General features: G+C 40.8%; 2 protein-coding genes and 1 non-coding gene across 6 annotated transcripts; 1 reads left to right on the top strand and 2 right to left on the bottom strand.

Annotated features, from left to right (window-relative positions):
* Positions 1-1,457: 1,457 nt before the first annotated feature.
* On the bottom strand, positions 1,458-17,364 carry LOC117533399 (phospholipase B-like 1). Of its 2 annotated transcripts, XM_034197112.1 has the most exons (10): positions 15,506-17,364; positions 15,192-15,275; positions 14,042-14,183; positions 11,021-11,167; positions 10,283-10,427; positions 6,380-6,580; positions 5,867-6,007; positions 5,609-5,794; positions 5,079-5,185; positions 1,458-1,992 (listed from the first exon to the last, which is right to left on the bottom strand). In XM_034197112.1, the coding sequence occupies exons 1-10, from the start codon at positions 15,862-15,864 to the stop codon at positions 1,816-1,818; spliced, it is 1,689 nt and encodes a 562-aa protein (XP_034053003.1). In that variant the 5' UTR covers positions 15,865-17,364; the 3' UTR covers positions 1,458-1,815. The 2 variants fall into 2 exon arrangements, with proteins under 2 accessions (XP_034053003.1, XP_034052996.1); XM_034197105.1 differs by having other exon boundaries at positions 5,609-6,007.
* trnar-ccu lies at positions 16,830-16,902 on the bottom strand. The gene has a single exon. It is a non-coding gene; the product is annotated as a tRNA-Arg (tRNA).
* Positions 17,278-20,441, top strand: cby1 (chibby homolog 1 (Drosophila)). Of its 3 annotated transcripts, none has more exons than XM_034197151.1 (5): positions 17,278-17,401; positions 17,626-17,724; positions 18,232-18,337; positions 19,323-19,435; positions 19,605-20,441. In XM_034197151.1, exons 1-5 carry the CDS (start codon positions 17,396-17,398, stop codon positions 19,683-19,685), a joined length of 405 nt encoding a protein of 134 aa, XP_034053042.1. In that variant the 5' UTR covers positions 17,278-17,395; the 3' UTR covers positions 19,686-20,441. The 3 variants fall into 3 exon arrangements, with proteins under 3 accessions (XP_034053042.1, XP_034053058.1, XP_034053050.1); XM_034197167.1 differs by having other exon boundaries at positions 17,341-17,491; XM_034197159.1 differs by having other exon boundaries at positions 17,346-17,486.
* Positions 20,442-20,586: the final 145 nt, after the last annotated feature.

Genomic DNA, 20,586 nt, shown 5'->3' with positions numbered 1-20,586 from the left:
CTATTCTGCATACTAAATAAAGAAGAAAATGCAACACACTTTATTGCAATATATAAAGATGATATTTTCATTAAAATGTAGTTAGATCATTTTGTTACAGTTTAAACCTGAGGAAAGATTGCATAGAGCACATGTGAATATATGTTAGTCGCTTTGGATAAAAGCCTCTAACAAATGACATGTATTGTAATATGTAATGTGTCAAACTCAAGGCCCGGGGGCCAAATCAGGCTGTTGGTGGATTTAATTTCGGCCCGCAGGATAATTTCTAATTACTATTAGATCTGGCCCGCCGGTATATTGCATGCACACCTTCACTCCATCCTGAGGGTCTCCTCAGCTCAGAGCCTGAGCCCAAACATTGATGACCTTGCACCCAAGATGAGATGCCAAGTATCTGAGCTAGCATCACAGAGCAGCACACTGAGTCTAATGGATGTTTCCTTCTGCACTTTCTCTCAGGACAACAGGGCATGTTTGTTTTTCTCTTTGAGGGAAATTGTTTTTTTGAAGCTGTTGTTGGCCTGTGGAAAAATGTAATCATAAGAAATGACTCAACTGATGATTTAATGTTTAATGTCCATCCTACCTAACTGACCTCCTCCACAGACACACTCCCACTCGCTCCCTCCGCTCTGCTACTGCCAACCTCCTGTCCCTCCCCACCCGGACCAACCTCAAGTCCAGAGCCTTCTCCGTTGCTGCACCCACCCTCTGGAACTCACTACCCCAATCCATCAGAGATTCTTCCTCCCTCACAGCATTCAAAACATCACTCAAAACCCACCTGTTCAACACTGGATTCAACCACTAACCCCCCCCCCCTATTTTGTTTATCTCTTTTCTTTTTCTTTTTTTTTTTTAATTGTCTGTCAAAGCGTCTTTGAGTTTCCTGAAAAGCGCTAAACAAGTCTCATGTATTATTATTATTAATGTTGTTTTTATAGGCAATCATTTAAGCTTTGTTAGTTCCAGGTTTAATATGTGCAATAAGTTCATTTCAATAAGTTTTGCAATAAACATTGAACCAGTCTGGCCCTCGACGAGTACCCATTTTTTTTACTTTGGCCCACTGTGTATTTGAGTTTGACCCCCCTGGCATAGAGCTTTAAACAACAAACAAATACGTTTTTATTTAATAACATTACCCTGATGGCCATATATGTAATCTCAACCACTCATTTCCCATTGTTGCTAGTTGTATTTATACTGGGACTCTTCTGGTTTTAGACTAAATTAAGTTCTACAAAGGTGACACATTTGTGTAGTCCGATCCCAGAAGCTAGCATGTGTTAACAGAGACCTTAACTTAGGCTTTTAACCAAAAATACATAAAAGAATATCAACCAAAAGTGCTTAAATGCTAACTAACTTCCCAGTTTTAGGACTAATTTCTGCAGCTCTCTCTCACAGGGACAGTTTTCCAACCCATAAAAACATTACATGAATGCACATCATGCGAACCAAACTTTATAATATTGCAAATCCTGTACAACCCTTTGCACATGTTGCACATTTCTGCTCCACACTACAACCTTTTAAACCTTCTCATCATTCCACTTTGAATATAGTATTTGTGATATTCTATTTTATTTTGACTGTACTCAGTTGCTCACATCTTTTTTAAATAGCTTTTATAATTTCTGTGTCTTTGTACGCACCATTTAAACCAAAGCAAATTCCTTGTATGTGTAAATCTACTTGGTAATAAAACCGATTCTGATTTGTTTCAGTGTTGCCACAAACATTCCTGATTTGACCAGGAAAGCACGACATATTCTTGGATTTGGTTCTATATGTTCTGTCTCTGTGCTCTCAGGGATGATGCAGTGTTGGTCTCATAGTGACGAAGGGGAAGTCGTAGGTGTGTGGGAGGCCATGATGGGAGGTGAGGTTGAAGGATTGCCATGAGAACGGGCGCAGACCCCCCTGCGTCGTGGGGCCGTTTACTGCCTCCGCCGCCAGCTGGACCGCCATCTGGTAATCTGTCACCTGCACCATGAGAGAGGAGAGGAGGAAGAGGGAGTTATAGAAGGAAAGTTGGCTCATTTAATATTTAATATTAAAGGTCCCCTATTATACTGTTTTTCATCAACATATTATAGGTCTCAGATATATACAAAACATGTCTCTGAAGTGTTTGGCTCCAAACACAAAACAGATCATTGCAGCATTACCCATAATCCCCTCTGTTTCAGCCCTGTTTCAAAAGTGCTGATTCTCTGTCTGTTACTTTAGATGAAAATAAGGGGCCACTCCCCACGCCCCTCTGAGAGATATTTGGTTAAAAAGAACACTATGGTGCTCTAGTACCCCTTTCACACCAACGCGGTTCCAGGGCCGGTTCGGAGCTGGAGCTTGAAAAGCACCGTTTTTTCCTGCAGCGGAGCCGCCTCTAAGCTCCGGAATCCGGTTCGTTTCAAGCACCAAAAAGTTGTCGGTCTAGAAAGCAAGCAGCGCATACGTCACGCCTACGTCGGAGACGGGGGCAGGGGCGAGATCAACCTCTAACAACAACAAAAAGCCTAACCCTGTGTAATGTTGTTTTTATATAGGCAATCATTTAAGCTTTGTTAGTTCCAGGTTTAATATGTGCAATAAGTTCATTTCAATACGTTTTGCAATAAACATTGAACAACCAGTCCGGCCCTCGACTAGTACCCATTTTTTTATTTTGGCCCACTGTGTAACTGTGTAAGAACTTTTGAATGTAGCATTGTAAAGTTGGTAGTAAAGTCGTCCCATTTCTTCCATTTCGTTTCGACAGAGCAAAACGAGTAGCGCTTCAATACAATCGGCCATTGTTGTTGTTGTCGATGTGAGGGGTTTCCGCACGGTTTTGCTTTATGAAGCAGGCACGCATGATTATTGCACAGGTGTGCCTTAGGCTGGCCACAATAAAAGGCCACTCTGAAACGTGCATTTTTGCTTTATTGGGGGGGGTCTGGGGGGGTCCGAAAACCAGTCAGTATCTGGTGTGAGGGGTAGGGTTAGGGTTAGGGGTAGGGTTAGGGTTAGGGTAATGTTGTGAATTGAGTGGCCCATGGTGGTGGTGGTGGGGTTATGGGGGCAGGCGTATGTTATGGACGACGAACACAGGCCACTCGATTCATAACATTACCCTAACCCTAACCCTAATCCTACCCCTCACACCAGATACTGCCTGGTTTTCGGACCCCCCCAGACTCCCCCAATAAAGCAAAACTGCACGTTTCAGAGTGGCCTTTTATTGTGGCCAGCCTATACATGTGCAATAATCATGCTGTCTAATCAGCACCTTGATATGCCACACCTGTGAGGTGGGATGGATTATCTCGGCAAAGGAGAAGTGCTCACTATCACAGATTTTTTCAGATTTGTGAACAATATTTGAGAGAAATGGTTATTTTGTGTATATAGAAAATGTTTTAGATCTTTGAGTTCATCTCATGAAAAATGGGAGCAAAAACAAAAGTGTTGCGTTTATATTTTTGTTCAGTGTATAAATGGATCAGGACAAAAAGAGAGAGAATCTTTGTTCCTGAAACTTTCAGAATCTCTTTCCACAGAGGGGACACATGTTGATGTAGAAGAGACATGAAGAAGAGGGGACACATGTTGATGTAGAAGAGACATGAAGAAGAGGGGACACATGTTGATGTAGAGGAGACATGAAGAAGAGGGGACACATGTTGATGTAGAGGAGACATGAAGAAGAGGGGACACATGTTGATGTAGAAGAGACATGAAGAAGAGGGGACACATGTTGATGTAGAAGAGACATGAAGAAGAGGGGACACATGTTGATGTAGAAGAGACATGAAGAAGAGGGGACACATGTTGATGTAGAAGAGACATGAAGGAGAGGGGACACATGTTGATGTAGAAGAGACATGAAGAAGAGGATTTTGCATAATAGGTGACCTTTAAATAGAGATCCGTTAAGACATTTTTGTTGCCAATAAGTAATTTGAAACCCTTCAACTCACATACGTCTTGTCCATAATTAACATTAGCACATTTGTTTATCGTCCTTATGTCCAAATATTTACATTTGATTATAGTTAACAGTATTTTTTATTTAAAAGTGTTTACATTGTGTGTTATCTTATTCTACTGTTCTTACTCCTTTAACATAATTGAATTATTTTGTCTATTGCATTATTTTACTTTTAAGTATATCGCCTGCTGCATAGTTAGAGGAGATTGAGATTCTAGGTATTCGTCGCCAAACCTAGTTCACATGACCTTGAATTCTTTATATAAAATTTGGTTACAACCAATGCTTGTTCCATGACATTTTAAAACTGCTCATCAAATACAGTTTGACCTTTTTAAAACCAGAAATGAAAGGATTCAGTGTTTCCCTTTAAAGTGGAAAAGCCTCTGAACAAAGCTTAAAAGAAACAAACTCATTTCCATGTTAGCTTTCAGTCAGGGTTGCCCAGTGATCATATGATATGCACCTCTTTGATTACCAGGGGAAGGGTTAAAAAGGGGAATGGGGCCATTTCCCCATTCGTCTTATCCTAACACAAGATGTTCATAGAGATTACATTACGCTGTGTAAAGCGCACATATTTTCTATATAGTATGTCTATTTTATTTATATGTATAGTAAGTCTTTATATTTTAAACGCACACTTTATCTTTAATTTTATCAGCACCACGTCACTATTTATATGTATAATTTTATATTTTTATATTGTCCTGTTCCTGTAAGCCAGTACAACGAAATTTCGTTTTAATAGTACACTCTGTGTCTTGTTGAAATGACAATAAAGTATGTCTAAGTCTAAGTAGTTAAAATGGTGAATAGGTTAGCATTGTCTGTTTATTGTCTTTATAAATAAAGTTATAAATGTGTTTACCCGGCTCCAGGAATGAGAATGGAAATGTACTTTTAGTTAAATCTGGCATTAATCATCTTTTGAATAGTTTTAGTATGGTCCCTTTTTAAATATGACTTTATAATATGAAATAAAACTCATGTCTATAGCCAAAGCTATATTCCTACCTGAATGTACCTGTAAACATGTCAGCATAATCAGTTTTACAGTACATATCAGAAACCTGATTCTGTGCTGATGACCTCTGACCTTTGTGTCGTAGCATCCTCCAGGACGGGGTCTCCGTGGTCTCAGGTCGTTGCGGCAGCAGATGGTTTTACACGGATGGCCTTTAGAGTAGGGGTCCCTCTTGTAGTCTGAAACAGAGTGTGTCTGATATTTATTATGCACCTGATAGTCTTTTAATGTCCTGATTTGTGTGTGTGTGCTTTCTACCACATCACTGAAGCCTTTTGTACAGAAGACGTGTGAAAATAAAAGTGTGATCATCAATTTAAGATCAAAATCTGATTGAAATAGTTTGGTTTTAATGGGTTTATGAATTAAAAACAGATGGAAAAAATGCTTTTACCAGGATAATGTCTCATATTAAATTATAAGTAATTAAAACAGAAAACACAAAGTAGTACTACAAAATAAAAACCTTTTCATAAAAACAGGAAAGATATTATTTTATCTAGACTTTAAATGAGATTTAATTTTCTCACTTCGCTTCCTTCCCTTTAAATCCAAGAGATTATCTATGATTTGAAGAATGCAAGAGTTTTTGTAACACCTACTGTTGTATCTCATGATGTGTTTGAGGGAGCTGAGGTCGAACACCTTGGCCTGGTCCCTGCGGAGGATTTTAGCTCGAGGGCAGAGGTCGTAAGAGAAGTCCTCTCCGTATCTCTTCCACATCGCACTGTACCCACTCAGGTTGTAGATTTCCTCGTGGAATGGTATGTTGTAGGACGGCCAATAACCTGCAAAACATTGAGGAAGCAGACAAATGACCACCTGAAAACCTCTGGATTTATGAACGTGTTGTTTCTTACCCCTGCGTAAAGCTTGAGTCTGATCCGAGTGCATCACCTTCCCGGGAATCTGCTCCACCAGAGTGAGCGCTCCGTCTCTTATTCTGCGACCCAGAGAAACCCGGTTCAGGTCCACCACCATGTACTGACTGTTGTAGGTACCTAAAACACAGAAGAGAACTCTGTTTCCTGGATCAAGACACATGGAACAGTTACTACTAAAATAATCCATCCATCTATCTATCTATCTATATATATATATAATATATATATATATATCTATCTATCCATCTATCCATCTATCTATCTATCCATCCATCCATCCATCTATCCATCCATCCATCCATCCATCTATCCATCCATCCATCCATCTATCTATCTATCTCTCCATCCATCTATCCATCTATCTATCCATCCATCCATCCATCCATCTATCTATCCATCCATCTATCTATCTATCTATCTATCTATCTATCCATCCATCCATCCATCTATCTATCCATCCATCCATCCCTTCCTTCGACATCCTTTCACCCGAGTTGTATTTGGAGAAGATGTACGCCCACTCCTCTCCGCTGAGAGCCAGGATGTTGGCGAGGCGGACCCTCTGCCAGGCCAGCAGGCTGTGAGGACCAATCAGGGAGAAGAGGGAGGAGTTAAAGAGCCCGATGGAGGTCTGGGTCATCAGGAGGCCACTGCCCAGCAGGTAGAAATCATCCAGAGACATCAGGAAGCCTGCAGGAGCGGAGGAGGTCAGAGGCTATCACCTTAGAAATTGATGCCAATGGTTACAAAATGGAATCCACTTTGTGATGGAAACTTCTGAAGCAATGGAGACAGGACTCAGAGAGACACGAGGGGAGCAGGAACTTTGATGGCAAACACTGATAGTTTGTTTGGAGCTTCGGCCGGAGAATTCACAAGACATATCGTGTGCCACGAGGTGACACAGCGGTTACCAAACCAATTCTGAAGATCTCTATATCCCAGACCCATGTATTTAGCTGGTTCTGAGAGAATAATCAACATGGTGCATAACAAGATAAAACCATAACACCTCTATGAGCTGACGCCAACAGGCAGGAATAAGGAGACAAAACACTGAGAGCACAGCAGCCAAGGTTGCAGGCCTGTGCTCAGTGAGGGCAGTACACAACTGATACACTGGGTCAAAGTTATGGGCGCAGAAAAATATTTCCCCAACACACTTCCTGTCTTCCTAGCGGGCTTGGTCTAATTTATTAACATCTTATTTTGCTAGCAATAGATATTTACATCTTGAGCATCCAAAAAAAATTACCTAGCTGAAGGTTTTGCGAACGTGAGTTGACGTTAGCTTATGTTTGACCCACTTAAAGGTGGGGTAGGTAATTTTGGAGAAACCAGCTCAAGTGCACTAGAATTTGAAAGTACGCAGCCGGAAGAAATCTGCTACTTCCTTACAGAGCCCCTCCTCCAACACACACGAACGCGCACATGACCAATGAGGGCACGAGATAAGTTTGTGCACAGATGGAAGGCTGACAGGCAGGTAGGCCATCCAGTTATTTTAGCCGGGCCGGCTTGATTGATTGATTGAAAAGTTTATTAACAGCTTGTATATTGGGTACAGTACAGTACAGCTCAAAACATACAATTGTTAAGGGGATGCAGACCAGAGAAAGACTTTCGTCTTGTTTACATCAGGGTCCCCCATTTCCAATTCATCATATCATTTAAGACATATAAGACATATTTGACATACAGATGGCTTATTTACAATTTACATACAGGTGGTTTTTTACATACAGATTGCTTATTTACAATTTTCATTTTAGATTTCGTTCTAATACATCCTAACCGGACATTTAAGACATACCAAGTCTACAGATATACAGTTAGTAACAGAGTCTAAAATAAGAGTATATACATAGATGGGGGGGGGAAGCTGTCCATTGAACGACAGGTTGAGATTTGTACCATTACCGGGGCCAGTTTTGCAATGCTCTCCCCCGAAGGTGCTCTTTAAGAGAGGTTTTGAAGGTAAGTATAGTTTTACTTTCCTTTACAGTTGTGGGAAGAGCGTTCCACCTTGATGTGGCTCAGATGATTGGTCGTGCTTTTTACAGCGCCACGGCTTCCACAGATGACGTTTTTTTTATGGATTTGTTGTCAAATGACTTCAGATATTCATTGCTATCGGGATGTTAAGAGCATTCCATGGAATATAACAAAAAGTGTATCTCGAGCCGGTTTCTCAAACTTACCTACCCCACCTTTAACCTAACTTTTAGCACCTTGTTTCCAGATTTGCCAAACAAATTGGTCTCAAACCAAGTTAACTTGTCCGTCTGAAAAATGTCATTTTAGTGTCAGCGTTTGCCAAAGATAGGTTGCTTGTGATAAATGGGTCCAATAATTACTTTTCCTGATTAAGGGTTGAAGGAATCATTCATAATCAGTGTTCATGTTCACTTCTTCAATTGGAGTTATTAGACCTGCCGCTAGTCTCTGTTTTATTGTGTACTCAACTCTTGTCTTTCATGTCAGGCCCTGTTTCTTCCTCCCCCTGTGTGTTTTCCCGCCATCATCAGCGTCTGCCCCGCCCCTGATTGTTTCCACCTGTCCCCACTCACCTCATGTTTAAAGTGTCCTGTCCTGTGTCAGTTCGTCTTGTTTGTTTCCCCGGATGGTCGTGCCAAGCCTCTACTCAGAAAGGATCGCTTTCACTCGTGTCATGTTTTGTTATTTTGTTGATTTTTGTAGGCTTAAGTTTTTTCTTAAGTTCTCTTTTGTTATGCTTAGTTTTTTCCTCCTTGTGAGCGCTTTTTGTTTATTCCAGCACCTACTCTGTTAAGAGGGATTTCCTGATCATTGGAATTAATAAATACATGTTATTACATTCAAGACTTTGTCTCTGGGTCATGCATTTGGGTTCATCAGTTTGTGTCGAGGTCCTGACACCTCATTATAGAGATATATAAAATGGACTCTCTGTCCGGCGTCTCTTCGCAGGAAAGGAAATATCCTGGACAGCATAACAACAATTCAAAATGTTTGAACTACCATAACTACATTTTCAGCTGTGCCTACTATTAATAATGAATCTACAATACGGCTGCAGCTATTAATAATATAAATTCTAGTCATAGGAATATTTCCACCTCTACCGTATTGTGTCTTTTCTTGTTCTGCTGGCTCTGACCTGCTGTGTGTGTTAACTATTTCACATTGTCAGACAGAAAGCAGCTTAAGAGGGCAGCAGACGGTCACACACTACTCCAGTGTTTGCGTTGTATTTAATCTCTTTGTTTTAATACAGTGATGTGACGTTCTTTGGCCTGTAAGCCTCTAAAAATAGTGCATTAAATCACCTTTCTTCAGACAGCAATGAAGACTGCAAGAGGATTTTATGGGCTGCATCACTCGGGAAAACTTTGCAAAATTACTCTCAAAATGACTGCATTTCATCATAACTGGGTTTTGTACACACGTTTCCCCGTCCTTGACTTACTAAGCTGTGTGCTTAGCAGAAGAATGACGTTCAGTAGAGAACGCACAATAAGGATTAAGGTTAAATCCTCTATGCATTTGATTTTTTCCCAAAATGAAAATAAAACAGCGGATTAAGGACAGCAGTTCACCTCAGCTCAGGGCTTTCATAAGAAAGCTTCATTCCTGTATTTGACTTGCACCATGATACCACTCTCAATATGTTATGGTTCTTTATATGTGCAAGCCAGGGACTTCAAAATATAATTGCCAAAAAATGCACTACAGCTGTTGTGCGTAAGACAATTATAATTTACTTTACTATCTTCACTAAGCTCTTCCTGTACTCGAAACAAGAGAGTGAGGTGCTCTTTAGATAAGGATACATGTAAATGCAACAATCAATAAATACTTCAAGGCACTAATGTTAAACAATTACAATGCCTTAATTGCAATGACATAGTTGACCCTTAATCAGAAAATTCATTTAACTAGGAGAAAGTGAGTACTGTAGTGTGTGTGTGTGTGTGTGTGTGTGTGTGTGTGTGTGTGTGTGTGTGTGTGTGTGTGTGTGTGTGTGTGTGTGTGTGTACCAGGGTAGCTGCTGAAGGACATCTTCCCAGTGGCGGTGTGTGTGTGTGTGTGTGTGTGTGTGTGTGTGTGTGTGTGTGTGTGTGTGTGTGTGTGTGTGTGTGTGTGTGTACCAGGGTAGCTGCTGAAGGACATCTTCCCAGTGGCTGTGTGTGTGTGTGTGTGTGTGTGTGTGTGTGTGTGTGTATGTGTGTGTGTGAGTGTGTGTGTGTGTACCAGGGTAGCTGCTGAAGGACACCTTCCCAGTGGCGGTGTGTGTGTGTGTGTGTGTGTGTGTGTGTGTGTGTGTGTGTGTGTGTGTGTGTGTGTGTGTGTGTGTGTGTGTGTGTGTGTGTGTGTGTGTGTGTGTGTGTGTGTGTGTGTGTGTGTGTGTACCAGGGTAGCTGCTGAAGGACATCTTCCCAGTGGCGGTGTGTGTGTCGGACACCCTGAAGTCCCAGTGTTTGTAGATGCGCATGGTGGCTGCGTACGTGTACCAGCTGGAGTGTCCGAACAGCAGGTTCTCAAAGCCCGGAAGAACCTTAGACACAGAGGGGGGGGGGGGGGTAGTCAGATATAGACTTAAATAAATAAAAGAATGATAATAATACTATTTAACTGCTCTTAAGTAAATGATTGTACTTTACTGTTAATGTAAAAGCTTTGTTTTTTCCAATTGGACTCCTTTGTCTTAACATAGTTGATCACTATATAACACTTACAGTTCTATGGCTAGCGCTCCAACACATTGTACGTGATAGGCTAAGGGGCGGGACATCTCTAAGTGGTTGACCAATCACAATAGAACCGGCTAACTAACCAATCAGAGCAGACTGGGCTCTGGTTTCAGACAGAGGGTGAAAAGAGGTGCTGCAGTATGAGAAAAATAAAGAGCTTTTTGAACATTAAAGCAAGGAGACATGTCACAGTAGAGACACTACATACTGATAAGAACCTCAAATGAGCATCATAGGGCCCCTTTAAAACATTAAATACAGAGAGTTGGAAACATCCTCCTCCCATTGGCCTTTCACTCACACTTCACACGAGAAAAACAAATCAACCACAATAAAACTAATTAGTCTTCTCAAGTGCGCCCTCCTCTCAGCTGCAGCCAAATGAGCCCCTCCTGACCTTGATGAGAGCCGTGCAGTGGCCCATGCCCGGCGTCCTGAGAGCGCCGGCCGCTGAGGAGGACTTGGAGCGAGGCGTCAGAGCCGGGACCAGATCCAGGAGGTCGCCAACGCCATTCAGAAACTGCAGGGCGAACGCTGAGAGAGGCTGAGAGGGAAGGGGGGGGGGGGGGGAGATGAACTAAATGACATCTCCCCCCCAGAGAGATTCAAGGTTGAAGGCTTTTATTGTCATGAGTGCAGAGCTACAGTGCAGTTATGTCAATGAAAATCTTAGGTCACAGGCTCCTCCCACAGTGCAACACAATACAACAGATAAAATAGTGCAAGTAAATACAATAAACTAGAATAGAAGTAGTGCCATAAGAGTGTATATAGTGATACATAATTTGTGTAAATTCACAAATGTAATGCTGGCCTGATATTACTACTTAATAATGCATTTTGTCCAGCCGGGGAAAACCTTTACACTTTGTTATGAAAGAGCCTAATGCCTAATGCCTTTCAAGATAAGATCCAATCTTCCTATTCCAATCCTAAAAAACTATTTTCCATCTTCTCCACCCTCTTGGACCCTCCAAAAGCTCCTCCCCCCTCCTCACTTCTGTCAAGCGACTTTGTTACCCACTTTGAAAAAAAGGTTAATGATATTCGCTCTTCTTTTTCTGACTCACCTTTACTCACCGCTGGGTCACCAGACTCTCCTTCCACCAACACACTAACCTCCTTTTCCCCTCTCTCTCCAAGTGAGGTTCTTACCCTCATTACCTCTGCCCGCCCTACCACCTGTCCTCTGGACCCTATCCCTTCAAACCTCCTTCAGACTATCGCTCCTGATATTCTACCGTTTCTCACCCATTTCATCAACACTTCTCTAACTTCTGGTCACTTTCCAAACAGTCTCAAGGAGGCAAGAGTAAACCCTCTCCTAAAGAAACCCACTCTCAACCCGTCTGATGTTATAAACTACAGGCCTGTCTCTCTCCTCCCGTTCCTGTCTAAATCACTTGAACGCGCTGTCTTTAAACAACTCTCCTGTTATCTCAATCAGAACAACCTTCTGGATCCGCACCAGTCTGGTTTCAAGGCAGGTCACTCCACAGAAACTGCTCTCATTGCTGTCACGGAGGAACTGCACACTGCCAAAACTGCATCCCTCTCCTCTGTCATCATCCTGTTGGACCTGTCTGCTGCATTCGACACGGTGAATCATCAGATCCTCCTTCGCACTCTCCAAAAACTTGGAGTTTCTGGCTCTGCACTTTCCCTCATCACCTCATACCTGAAAGACCGTACCTACAGGGTGACTTGGAGAGGGTCTGAGTCCGACCCTTGTCAATTAACTACGGGGGTCCCTCAGGGCTCTGTTCTTGGTCCCCTCCTCTTCTCCTTGTACACAAACTCGCTCGGATCAGTCATTAGCCCGCATGGTTGTTCATACCACTGCTACGCTGACGACACCCAATTAATTCTGTCCTTTCCCCGCTCAGAGACCCAGGTCGTCGCACGCATCTCTGCTTGTCTAGCTGACATCTCTCAGTGGATGTCTGCTCACCACCTCAAACTCAACCTTGACAAGACTGAGCTGCTCTTCCTCCCGGGAAAAGATTGTCCAACTCTTGACCTGACAATCAACATTGGCACCTCAGTTGTTTCCCCGACTCAGACTGCAAGGAATCTGGGTGTGACCCTAGATAACAACCTGTCCTTCACTGCAAACATCGCTGCTACAACCCGCTGCTGCAGATACACGCTTTACAACATCAGGAGGATGCGTCCCCAGCTGACTCAGAAAGCGACTCAGGTTCTGGTCCAGGCTCTCGTCATCTCACGCCTAGACTACTGCAACTCCCTCCTGGCTGGTCTACCTGCATGTGCCATCCGACCTCTGCAGCTCATCCAGAATGCAGCGGCTCGTCTGGTTTTCAACCTTCCTAAATTCTCCCACACCACTCCGCTCCTCCGCTCCCTTCACTGGCTTCCGGTAACTGCTAGAATCCACTTCAAGACACTGGTACTTGCTTACCATGCTGCGAATGGATCTGGCCCTTCCTACATCCAGGACATGGTTAAACCGTACACCCCAGCGCGTGCACTACGCTCTGCATCAGCCAAACGACTCGCTGCGCCCTCGCTGCGAGGGGGACCCAAGTTCCCATCGGCGAAAACACGTGGGTTTGCTATCCTGGCTCCAAGATGGTGGAATGAGCTCCCCATTGACATCAGGACGGCAGATAGCTTGCACATCTTCCGGCGCAAACTGAAAACTCATCTCTTTCGACTCCACTTCGAGCGTTAGAACTATTAACAAAGCACTTATATACTAATAAAGGACTGGATTACCTAAAGCCAGTTGAGTAGCACTTGAAATGTTTGGCTCTATGAAACCTGATGTACTTATATGATTCTGTTTTCTTCAAGTTTGTGTCTTCCTGGTCGAATGTACTTATTGTAAGTCGCTTTGGATAAAAGCGTCAGCTAAATGCAATGTAATGTAATGTAATGTATGTTACGCCTAGGTTTCTCTGTAAGGAACTGCATGTGTTTAAAGCCCTATCCTAGCTGACCAGACGGTACGTTAAGTGTGTAAGGAAAGTAAAAAGATGAAACGTCACAAGATACAACTTAATTTAAGGGTTTATTTATTTATTATTTATTATTTGGGATTTGTATTTTGTGCGCTGGGTTAAGGTTAGGGTTAGAGTCTAAAGACAGCAGTTCGCCCATTAGACATATGTGTAACGTGTGATATTGTGCCAAATAAATGAAACTGGATTGATCAATATAAAATGTATCTGTCGATTGAATGTTTCTCTTAATGTTGTCATTATGCTGCTGTCAAATCCTTGTCTCAGTACATGGGCGTCACCTCTGTGGAAACATTGGTATGTCTTTTAAAAATGGACCTTGAGTCTCTTCAATAAAGCTGATGATGATTGCAATGCTGTTCAGATTCAAGTGCATTTCGCTGTCCTTGCGATGACAATGAGGGTTGAATCTAATCTAACCTTCCCACACACACCTCTCTGTGTTTGCTCTTGGCCCAGCGTGCCGCTCCGGCCTGGAGACCATCCAGCTGGGCCAGGATCAGTCCCAAGTGTTTCCAGAGGGGGTCGCTGTGTCTCCTCAGCCTCACCTGCTCTCTGGACCACTGGTCCTGCTTGCTGTGGGAAATGGAAATGGAGAATTCATTTCAAATAAACGTTTAATTGTCACACATGTTTGCAGCAGGGCACAAACAGTGAAAGTTACTCTGCATAACCCATATATGGAAGCAGTGGTCTTGAACTCTCCATATAGCAGGGTCATTTACTTATTGACCCTGCTATATGTATTTATAATAATATATGATAACTTGCAGATCTTGAGTATTTCAACAAGGAAACCTATTTATTGAGATGTAAAAACTAAACTGAAAAATCATTAACTCTCCATGGAAACTCATAATAATACATTTTCATTCACATTTATCACAAATAATTTTTCTGATCCATTGATCTATACCACATGTGTCAAACTCAAGGCCCGGAGAACAAATCAGACCCGTGGGAGATTTAATTTCGGCCCGCAGGATAATTTGTAATTACTGTTAGATCTGGCCCGCCGGTATATTGCACGCACACCTTCACTCCATCCTGAGGGTCTCCTCCGCTCAGAGCCTGAGCCCAAACATTGATGACCTTGCACCCAAGATGAGATGCCAAGTATCTGAGCTAGCATCACAGAGCAGCACACTGAGTTCAATGGATGTTTCCTTCTGCACTTTCTCTCACGACAACAGGGCATGTTTGGTTTTCTCTTTGAGGGGGATAGTTTTGTTGAAGCTGTTGTTGGCCTGTGGGAAAATGTACTCATAAGAAATGACTCTGGAAAAGCTGCAGATAGAGCCATAAGAAATGAATGCAACTGATTATTTAATGTTTAATATTGTTTTTATAGGCAATAATGTAAGCTTTGTTAGTTCCAGGTTTAATATGTGCATTAAGTTCATTTCAATACGTTTTGCAATAAACATTGAACCAGTCCGGCCCTCGACTAGTACCCATTTTTTTATTTTGGCCCACTGTGTATTTGAGTTTGACCCCCCTGATCTAAACCGACTGTAACTGAAGATGAAGCCACTGACAGACACATTTCTACCAACAGGTTTAATCTTGAGCCGTGAACAGTACCTTAAAAACCTTTTCAGAGGATTCAGAACCTTCTCATCCTTCAGGAACTGAGGGTACATGTTGGAGTAATGACTGAACATCTGTCTGCAGAGAAAGAAGAAGAAAAGCTGGAATCAAACCATTAAAGTAAAGCCATAAGTAGTTATTAGCAGGCATGTAATGTTTATTGGATAAAACAACAAACAAAATACATTAAAAGTCTCATAACTCATTTTTCATATGTATTTTTTGTTTTCAAGCGCCTGCGAGGTAATATAAACACTTTCGGAGAGTTTCCATTGATTGTGAAGGTGTGTGCTCTTTGTGAACCTCACCCAGCAGTGAGATAACCCTCCAGGTACCCCGCCAGGAAGAAAGTGGTCTCGTCTTCCTGCGTACTTCCTGCTCCATGACCTGCAGAGATCTCCAGGACGCCCCATCCCGAGAGCAGCAGGGTGTCATTGAAGAACCCGTAGGCCCCCCCCTCGCTCTCCATCACCCCCTCCTTGAGGAGTACCCTTTTCTGGGCAGCGTCCCAATACACGGTGGCCTCTCGGAGCTCTACCATCGGAGGAGGATGGGCAGGGTCACAGGGTTGAAGTTGGATAACATTCATTATGTAAGATAATGTCATGACACCATTAGAATAAGCTATATGTAAAAACACAGCTTGGAAATAAAAATATTTTAACATTTTCCTATGTGTTGCTTGATTTCAGATATTTAGTTTTGTAATATTTTTGTAATATTCACAGTCATACATTTATTGGATTTCCTTTTTTGTAAATGTATGTTTCCTGTACATACCTTTTTTTTGTTAATTGTCAAACTTGAATTGAATTTCTTTGTACAAATATTTTTCACAGTTATTTGTCATATTTTAATTACATTTCGTCTTGTTTATTTGTTCCATATTTTTTTTAATAATATTAGAATATTTCATTTATTTACAATTCTAGTAAATAATTGCTCTTGTTTTTCCATATTCATTTATCTTATTATGTTTATGTATGCACCATTATACACCAAAGCAAAACCATTTATGTAAAAACCCACTCTATAATAAACCTCATGCTGATTCAAGTAAAATATATTTACCATTTTAAAATAAATATAATTATTAATAATAATTTGATTGATTAATTGACAAAACCAATACAACATTAGTTAATAACATGAGTTATTGACTAAATAAATCTTTAAAATAAAAAAGTATTTTAATTTCTTGACTATTATAGCCCATTAATGTGGCATTATGTGTCATTACATTTACATTTTAGTCACTTTTAAACGCTAATAAAATAGAACGAAATACATCAGAAGAGAACACACTTTAAAAAATGCATTTTGTAAACATATAGGTGAAACTGTATTTGATTAACAACATCGTTTTGCAATTTCCATACCAGCCATGGACCTGCTACTCACGGTAAGTTTGCACCGAAGTGCTCAGCAGCAGCATGCACAGTTCAATGGTCTCCATGTTAGCTGTTAACTAGGAAATAAATGTTCTTATTTCAGCACAGAACCGCGATTTCTCAAGAACCGACGGGGTGCTTCTTTTCTGGTGGCTGGTCCTTTCAATTGCACACATTTTCTGACACAGCGCGCATTTTCTCGGCAGTTTCCATTTTTTCACAGAAAAAAAGAAAAACAGATCACCCCAGATGGGACTCGAACCCACAATCCCTGGCTTAGGAGGCCAGTGCCTTATCCATTAGGCCACTGGGGCGGCATACACATGGGCGTGGCCTAAGTCCTTTATATTACGATACAGGTTATTGATATTCACAGGAATGGAAAGTATAAATCTACGTTTTTACTAGTACTGTTTCTGACATAGGATTTGTAATTGTCTAAAATACTAATATGTATAAGAAAAAGGTATATAAAAGCTTGTGGAAAGTCCAAGCGTCGCAATCTCCATGGTGATACACATACGTTCCATGGATGGTCCCATTATCTCACCTAAATATGGGTATTTATTTTGATGTTTAAAGACTTTGGTTATTAGAATATCCCAAAAATGTCATAGATAACCAATACAAGCGCTGAAATATGTTCTTAATATCGTTATCAAGCTGGTATTGGCAAGCTTTGTATAAAACCCGTACAGTATTTCAGAGTGTAGTCCTAATGCAAAATGGAACATTCCACGCGTGCGCAGTAGCAAGTATGGTTTGTTTGCAGCAGACGAGAGTCGAAAAATTAAATAACTAGTCTTAATGGAGGTAAATATATGAGATATAAATATTCTAAGTGACAAAACAACTACTAACCAACCTGCTGTGAAGCAGTCGACATTTTCAATTGCATGTAAGGTAATGTTATGAGTAGCTAGCGAGTGTTAGCCTACTAGCATTAGCTCTATAGTGTAGCTTTGGCAACGATAAACACATTTACAGCACTGTGGATAAATACTAATACTACAATTGGTGTGTGGTGTTTTATACAGGACCTTAAGAAATCACTAAAGATGCCGCTCTTTGGGAGCACGTTCAGTCCGAAGAAGATTCCACCTCGCAAATCTGCTTCTCTGTCCAGCCTTCATACGGTGAGTAAAGAGGAAACACTGTTTTTATTGCAGAAGCATTGTGCTAAAGACACTAGTTTCATAATGTGCACGAATGGATGCATTACAATTAACCAATACCTCTATTTTGTTTTGATCCCTTATTTACAATACTATGATGATCCCTAGGGGATAAACTAAATGCACATAGTTTTTTGGTTTATCTATATTTCATGTCAATATTTAATTGTTTTTATAATTGTTTTATTCTTTGGTTGCTTTTCTTAATATTTATCTTCTTTAACTGTGTGTTTGTATGTACCATATACGTCAAGGAAAATTCATCGTATGTGTAAACATACTTGCAATTTTCTGATTCTGATTTCTGATCAATAATTAACGTGTTTTGATACAGCAAATGAGTGGATTGTGCTATAAAGCTACAGCTCTATATTATTTTCATTGGGTGTTCATTCAGACTGATCTATTGTTTACCATTATTTTATCCTCCTCATACTGACTATGTTTTCTACCCTTCATCCCTTTAAGTTGGATCGCTCGACGAGAGAGGTGGAGCTGGGCCTTGAGTACGGACCTCCTGTGATGAACCTCGGAGGTCAGAGTTGGAAATTTGAAGATGGACAGTGGATCTCAGGTAATGAGTTTGGACATTGTTAAATAAAGAGCATAACAATGGCTGCTTCCACTGTTTTAATGGATATCTCACCCCAACACGACAATTGTATACCAACTTTTACCAATATTTGTGAAGGAAACTGGTTTTGTTCTTGCATGCCAATAGAGGGGAATAGAGAGGCGAAGTCCCTCCCTTTCCTCCATGGGACCTTATTTCGGAAAAAGTATGTATTGAAGTCAATGGAGAGAGAAAGATTATCCTTCGATCCCGTTTGAATTGTGCCACGAATTACACATATGATGTTTGTCAATTTAAAAGATAATTTTGCAAGTCAAGAAAATTACAATGTGTCGTAAAACTGTGAAGTAACACTTGTTGTGTGTGAAACGCTCAATGAACTACATCTCCCGTCTCGCACCACACACCAAGACGGTCGTCAGGTTGGAACATTCCACTTCTTTCTTTCAGAATGAGGCGGAAAGTATTAAACGAGGTGAAAATCACTCCAAGTCTGGGCACGTTGAGAGCTGTGCATACACACAAGGGGAGTTAGTCGGTTCCGTGAGAGCCAGCATGCGGGACCGGGATTCTGGGATTTGTAGTCTTTCTAGTTGCGTATTTTTCATAGTCTTATATTTCAACAGTTTTACGCCAAACTGTGACTTTTTTGACATGGAAATTATTATTTAAGATTGACAAACATCATATGTGTAATTCGTGGCACAATTCAAACGGGATCGAAAGATAATCTTTCTCTCCCCATTGACTTCAATACAAAACATTTCCGAAAACAAGGTCCCATGGGTCAGAAGTAGATGGGCGGGACTTCGCCTCTCTATACAGTACAAGCGTTTTCTTTGGATTCGTCATTCCAAGTGTTTTCACAAATTCAAGGGAACCCAGGGGGAGGTAACATATACCAGTGATAATTTGGGGTTGACATTTTTTTGAAAAGTACACAAAAATAATTGCAGTTGTTTTCTTTCTGTTTTTGTTGATCCAGAATCTGGTGGGAATGCATCTGGTAGGGAAGTGCAGCGGCTTAAGAAAAAAAACGTACAGCTCGAGGAAGAGAACAACCTCCTGAAACTTAAGATTGAAATTCTCTTGGACATGGTAAGAACTGACCTTTGACCTTAAATAACTATAACATTAGAGAAGCCATATGTATAAGAAGGAACCATGCTTGCAACATATTAAAGGTGAATCCCAGTAATAATGCTGCCTGCTCACATGTGTTAAAATGTAATACGTAAATGAACTGATTTGTAATCTCCCACTCTAGTTGACAGAGACTACCGTAGAGTACCACCTGATTGAGAAAGAAGTGGAAGATATAAAGACTCAACATCGAAGGAAGAAATGACAAATCTGATCGGATGCCTCCATCATATAAATGTAAATGAGTTTACAGTTTGTCGATGTAAACAAAAAAGTCTTAATTTGTTTGTTTTTTATTTGCTCATAAGTGCAAACATATTTGTTGCCTAATGAGGACTCTATCTGTTCTGTCTTGTTTCTTTAAATGTGAATCAACATAATTGTTCAATACACAACATATTTTCTACATCTTTGACATGTGTGTGGCAAGTATTTGCCGACATTTTCTTGTTAAGATTTGTTTTGTATTTACTGTATTTTCTAAAATTCGTCACAGGGTGTTCGCAATTTGTTTTGATGGCCTCTTTTAGAAAATGACCCTAATCACTCATTGGATTTTTACTCGGTTGATAACAAGTGACACGTTTACAAAAAGATAAGGAAAAATCCACAACATTTTTGAGCAGTAATGTTTCCAGGAAAGACATTTTTGTCAGGGTTCACTAACTGGCTTTTTGCAAATCAGTGAACCTTGAGCAATGTTTTGTTGTTGTCCTCATCACAACAGCGTGATCAAGGATTCAAGGATCAATTATTGTCATTATGCAACACAGGGTTGTTCAACAAAATGCTTTCATACCAACCAGCACACAGCAATAGAAACAAAACGGAGACAAATAAGTACACAACCATGGCTAGAAGTGACATAAGTAACATATTAGGGTGTTCTTGACACATTATAAAAGTGTTGGTACATTTGAAAACATGTTTGTTTTTACATAAAACCGATGATTGCCCAGTACAATTGCAAAAAAGTATTTATATTGCACATTGCAGGTTTATTGTACAAAATTGCAACATCTTGCAACAGTCTGTATTGTGTCATCATATTTATTTACTTTTTTCAAACGTAGTTTTGACTATCAATGTTTGTGTAATAATTTATA

Source organism: Gymnodraco acuticeps, unplaced genomic scaffold (genome assembly GCF_902827175.1).
Source record: "Gymnodraco acuticeps unplaced genomic scaffold, fGymAcu1.1, whole genome shotgun sequence".
NCBI lineage: Eukaryota > Metazoa > Chordata > Actinopteri > Perciformes > Bathydraconidae > Gymnodraco > Gymnodraco acuticeps.
This window is presented reverse-complemented; position numbering and strand designations above follow the sequence as displayed.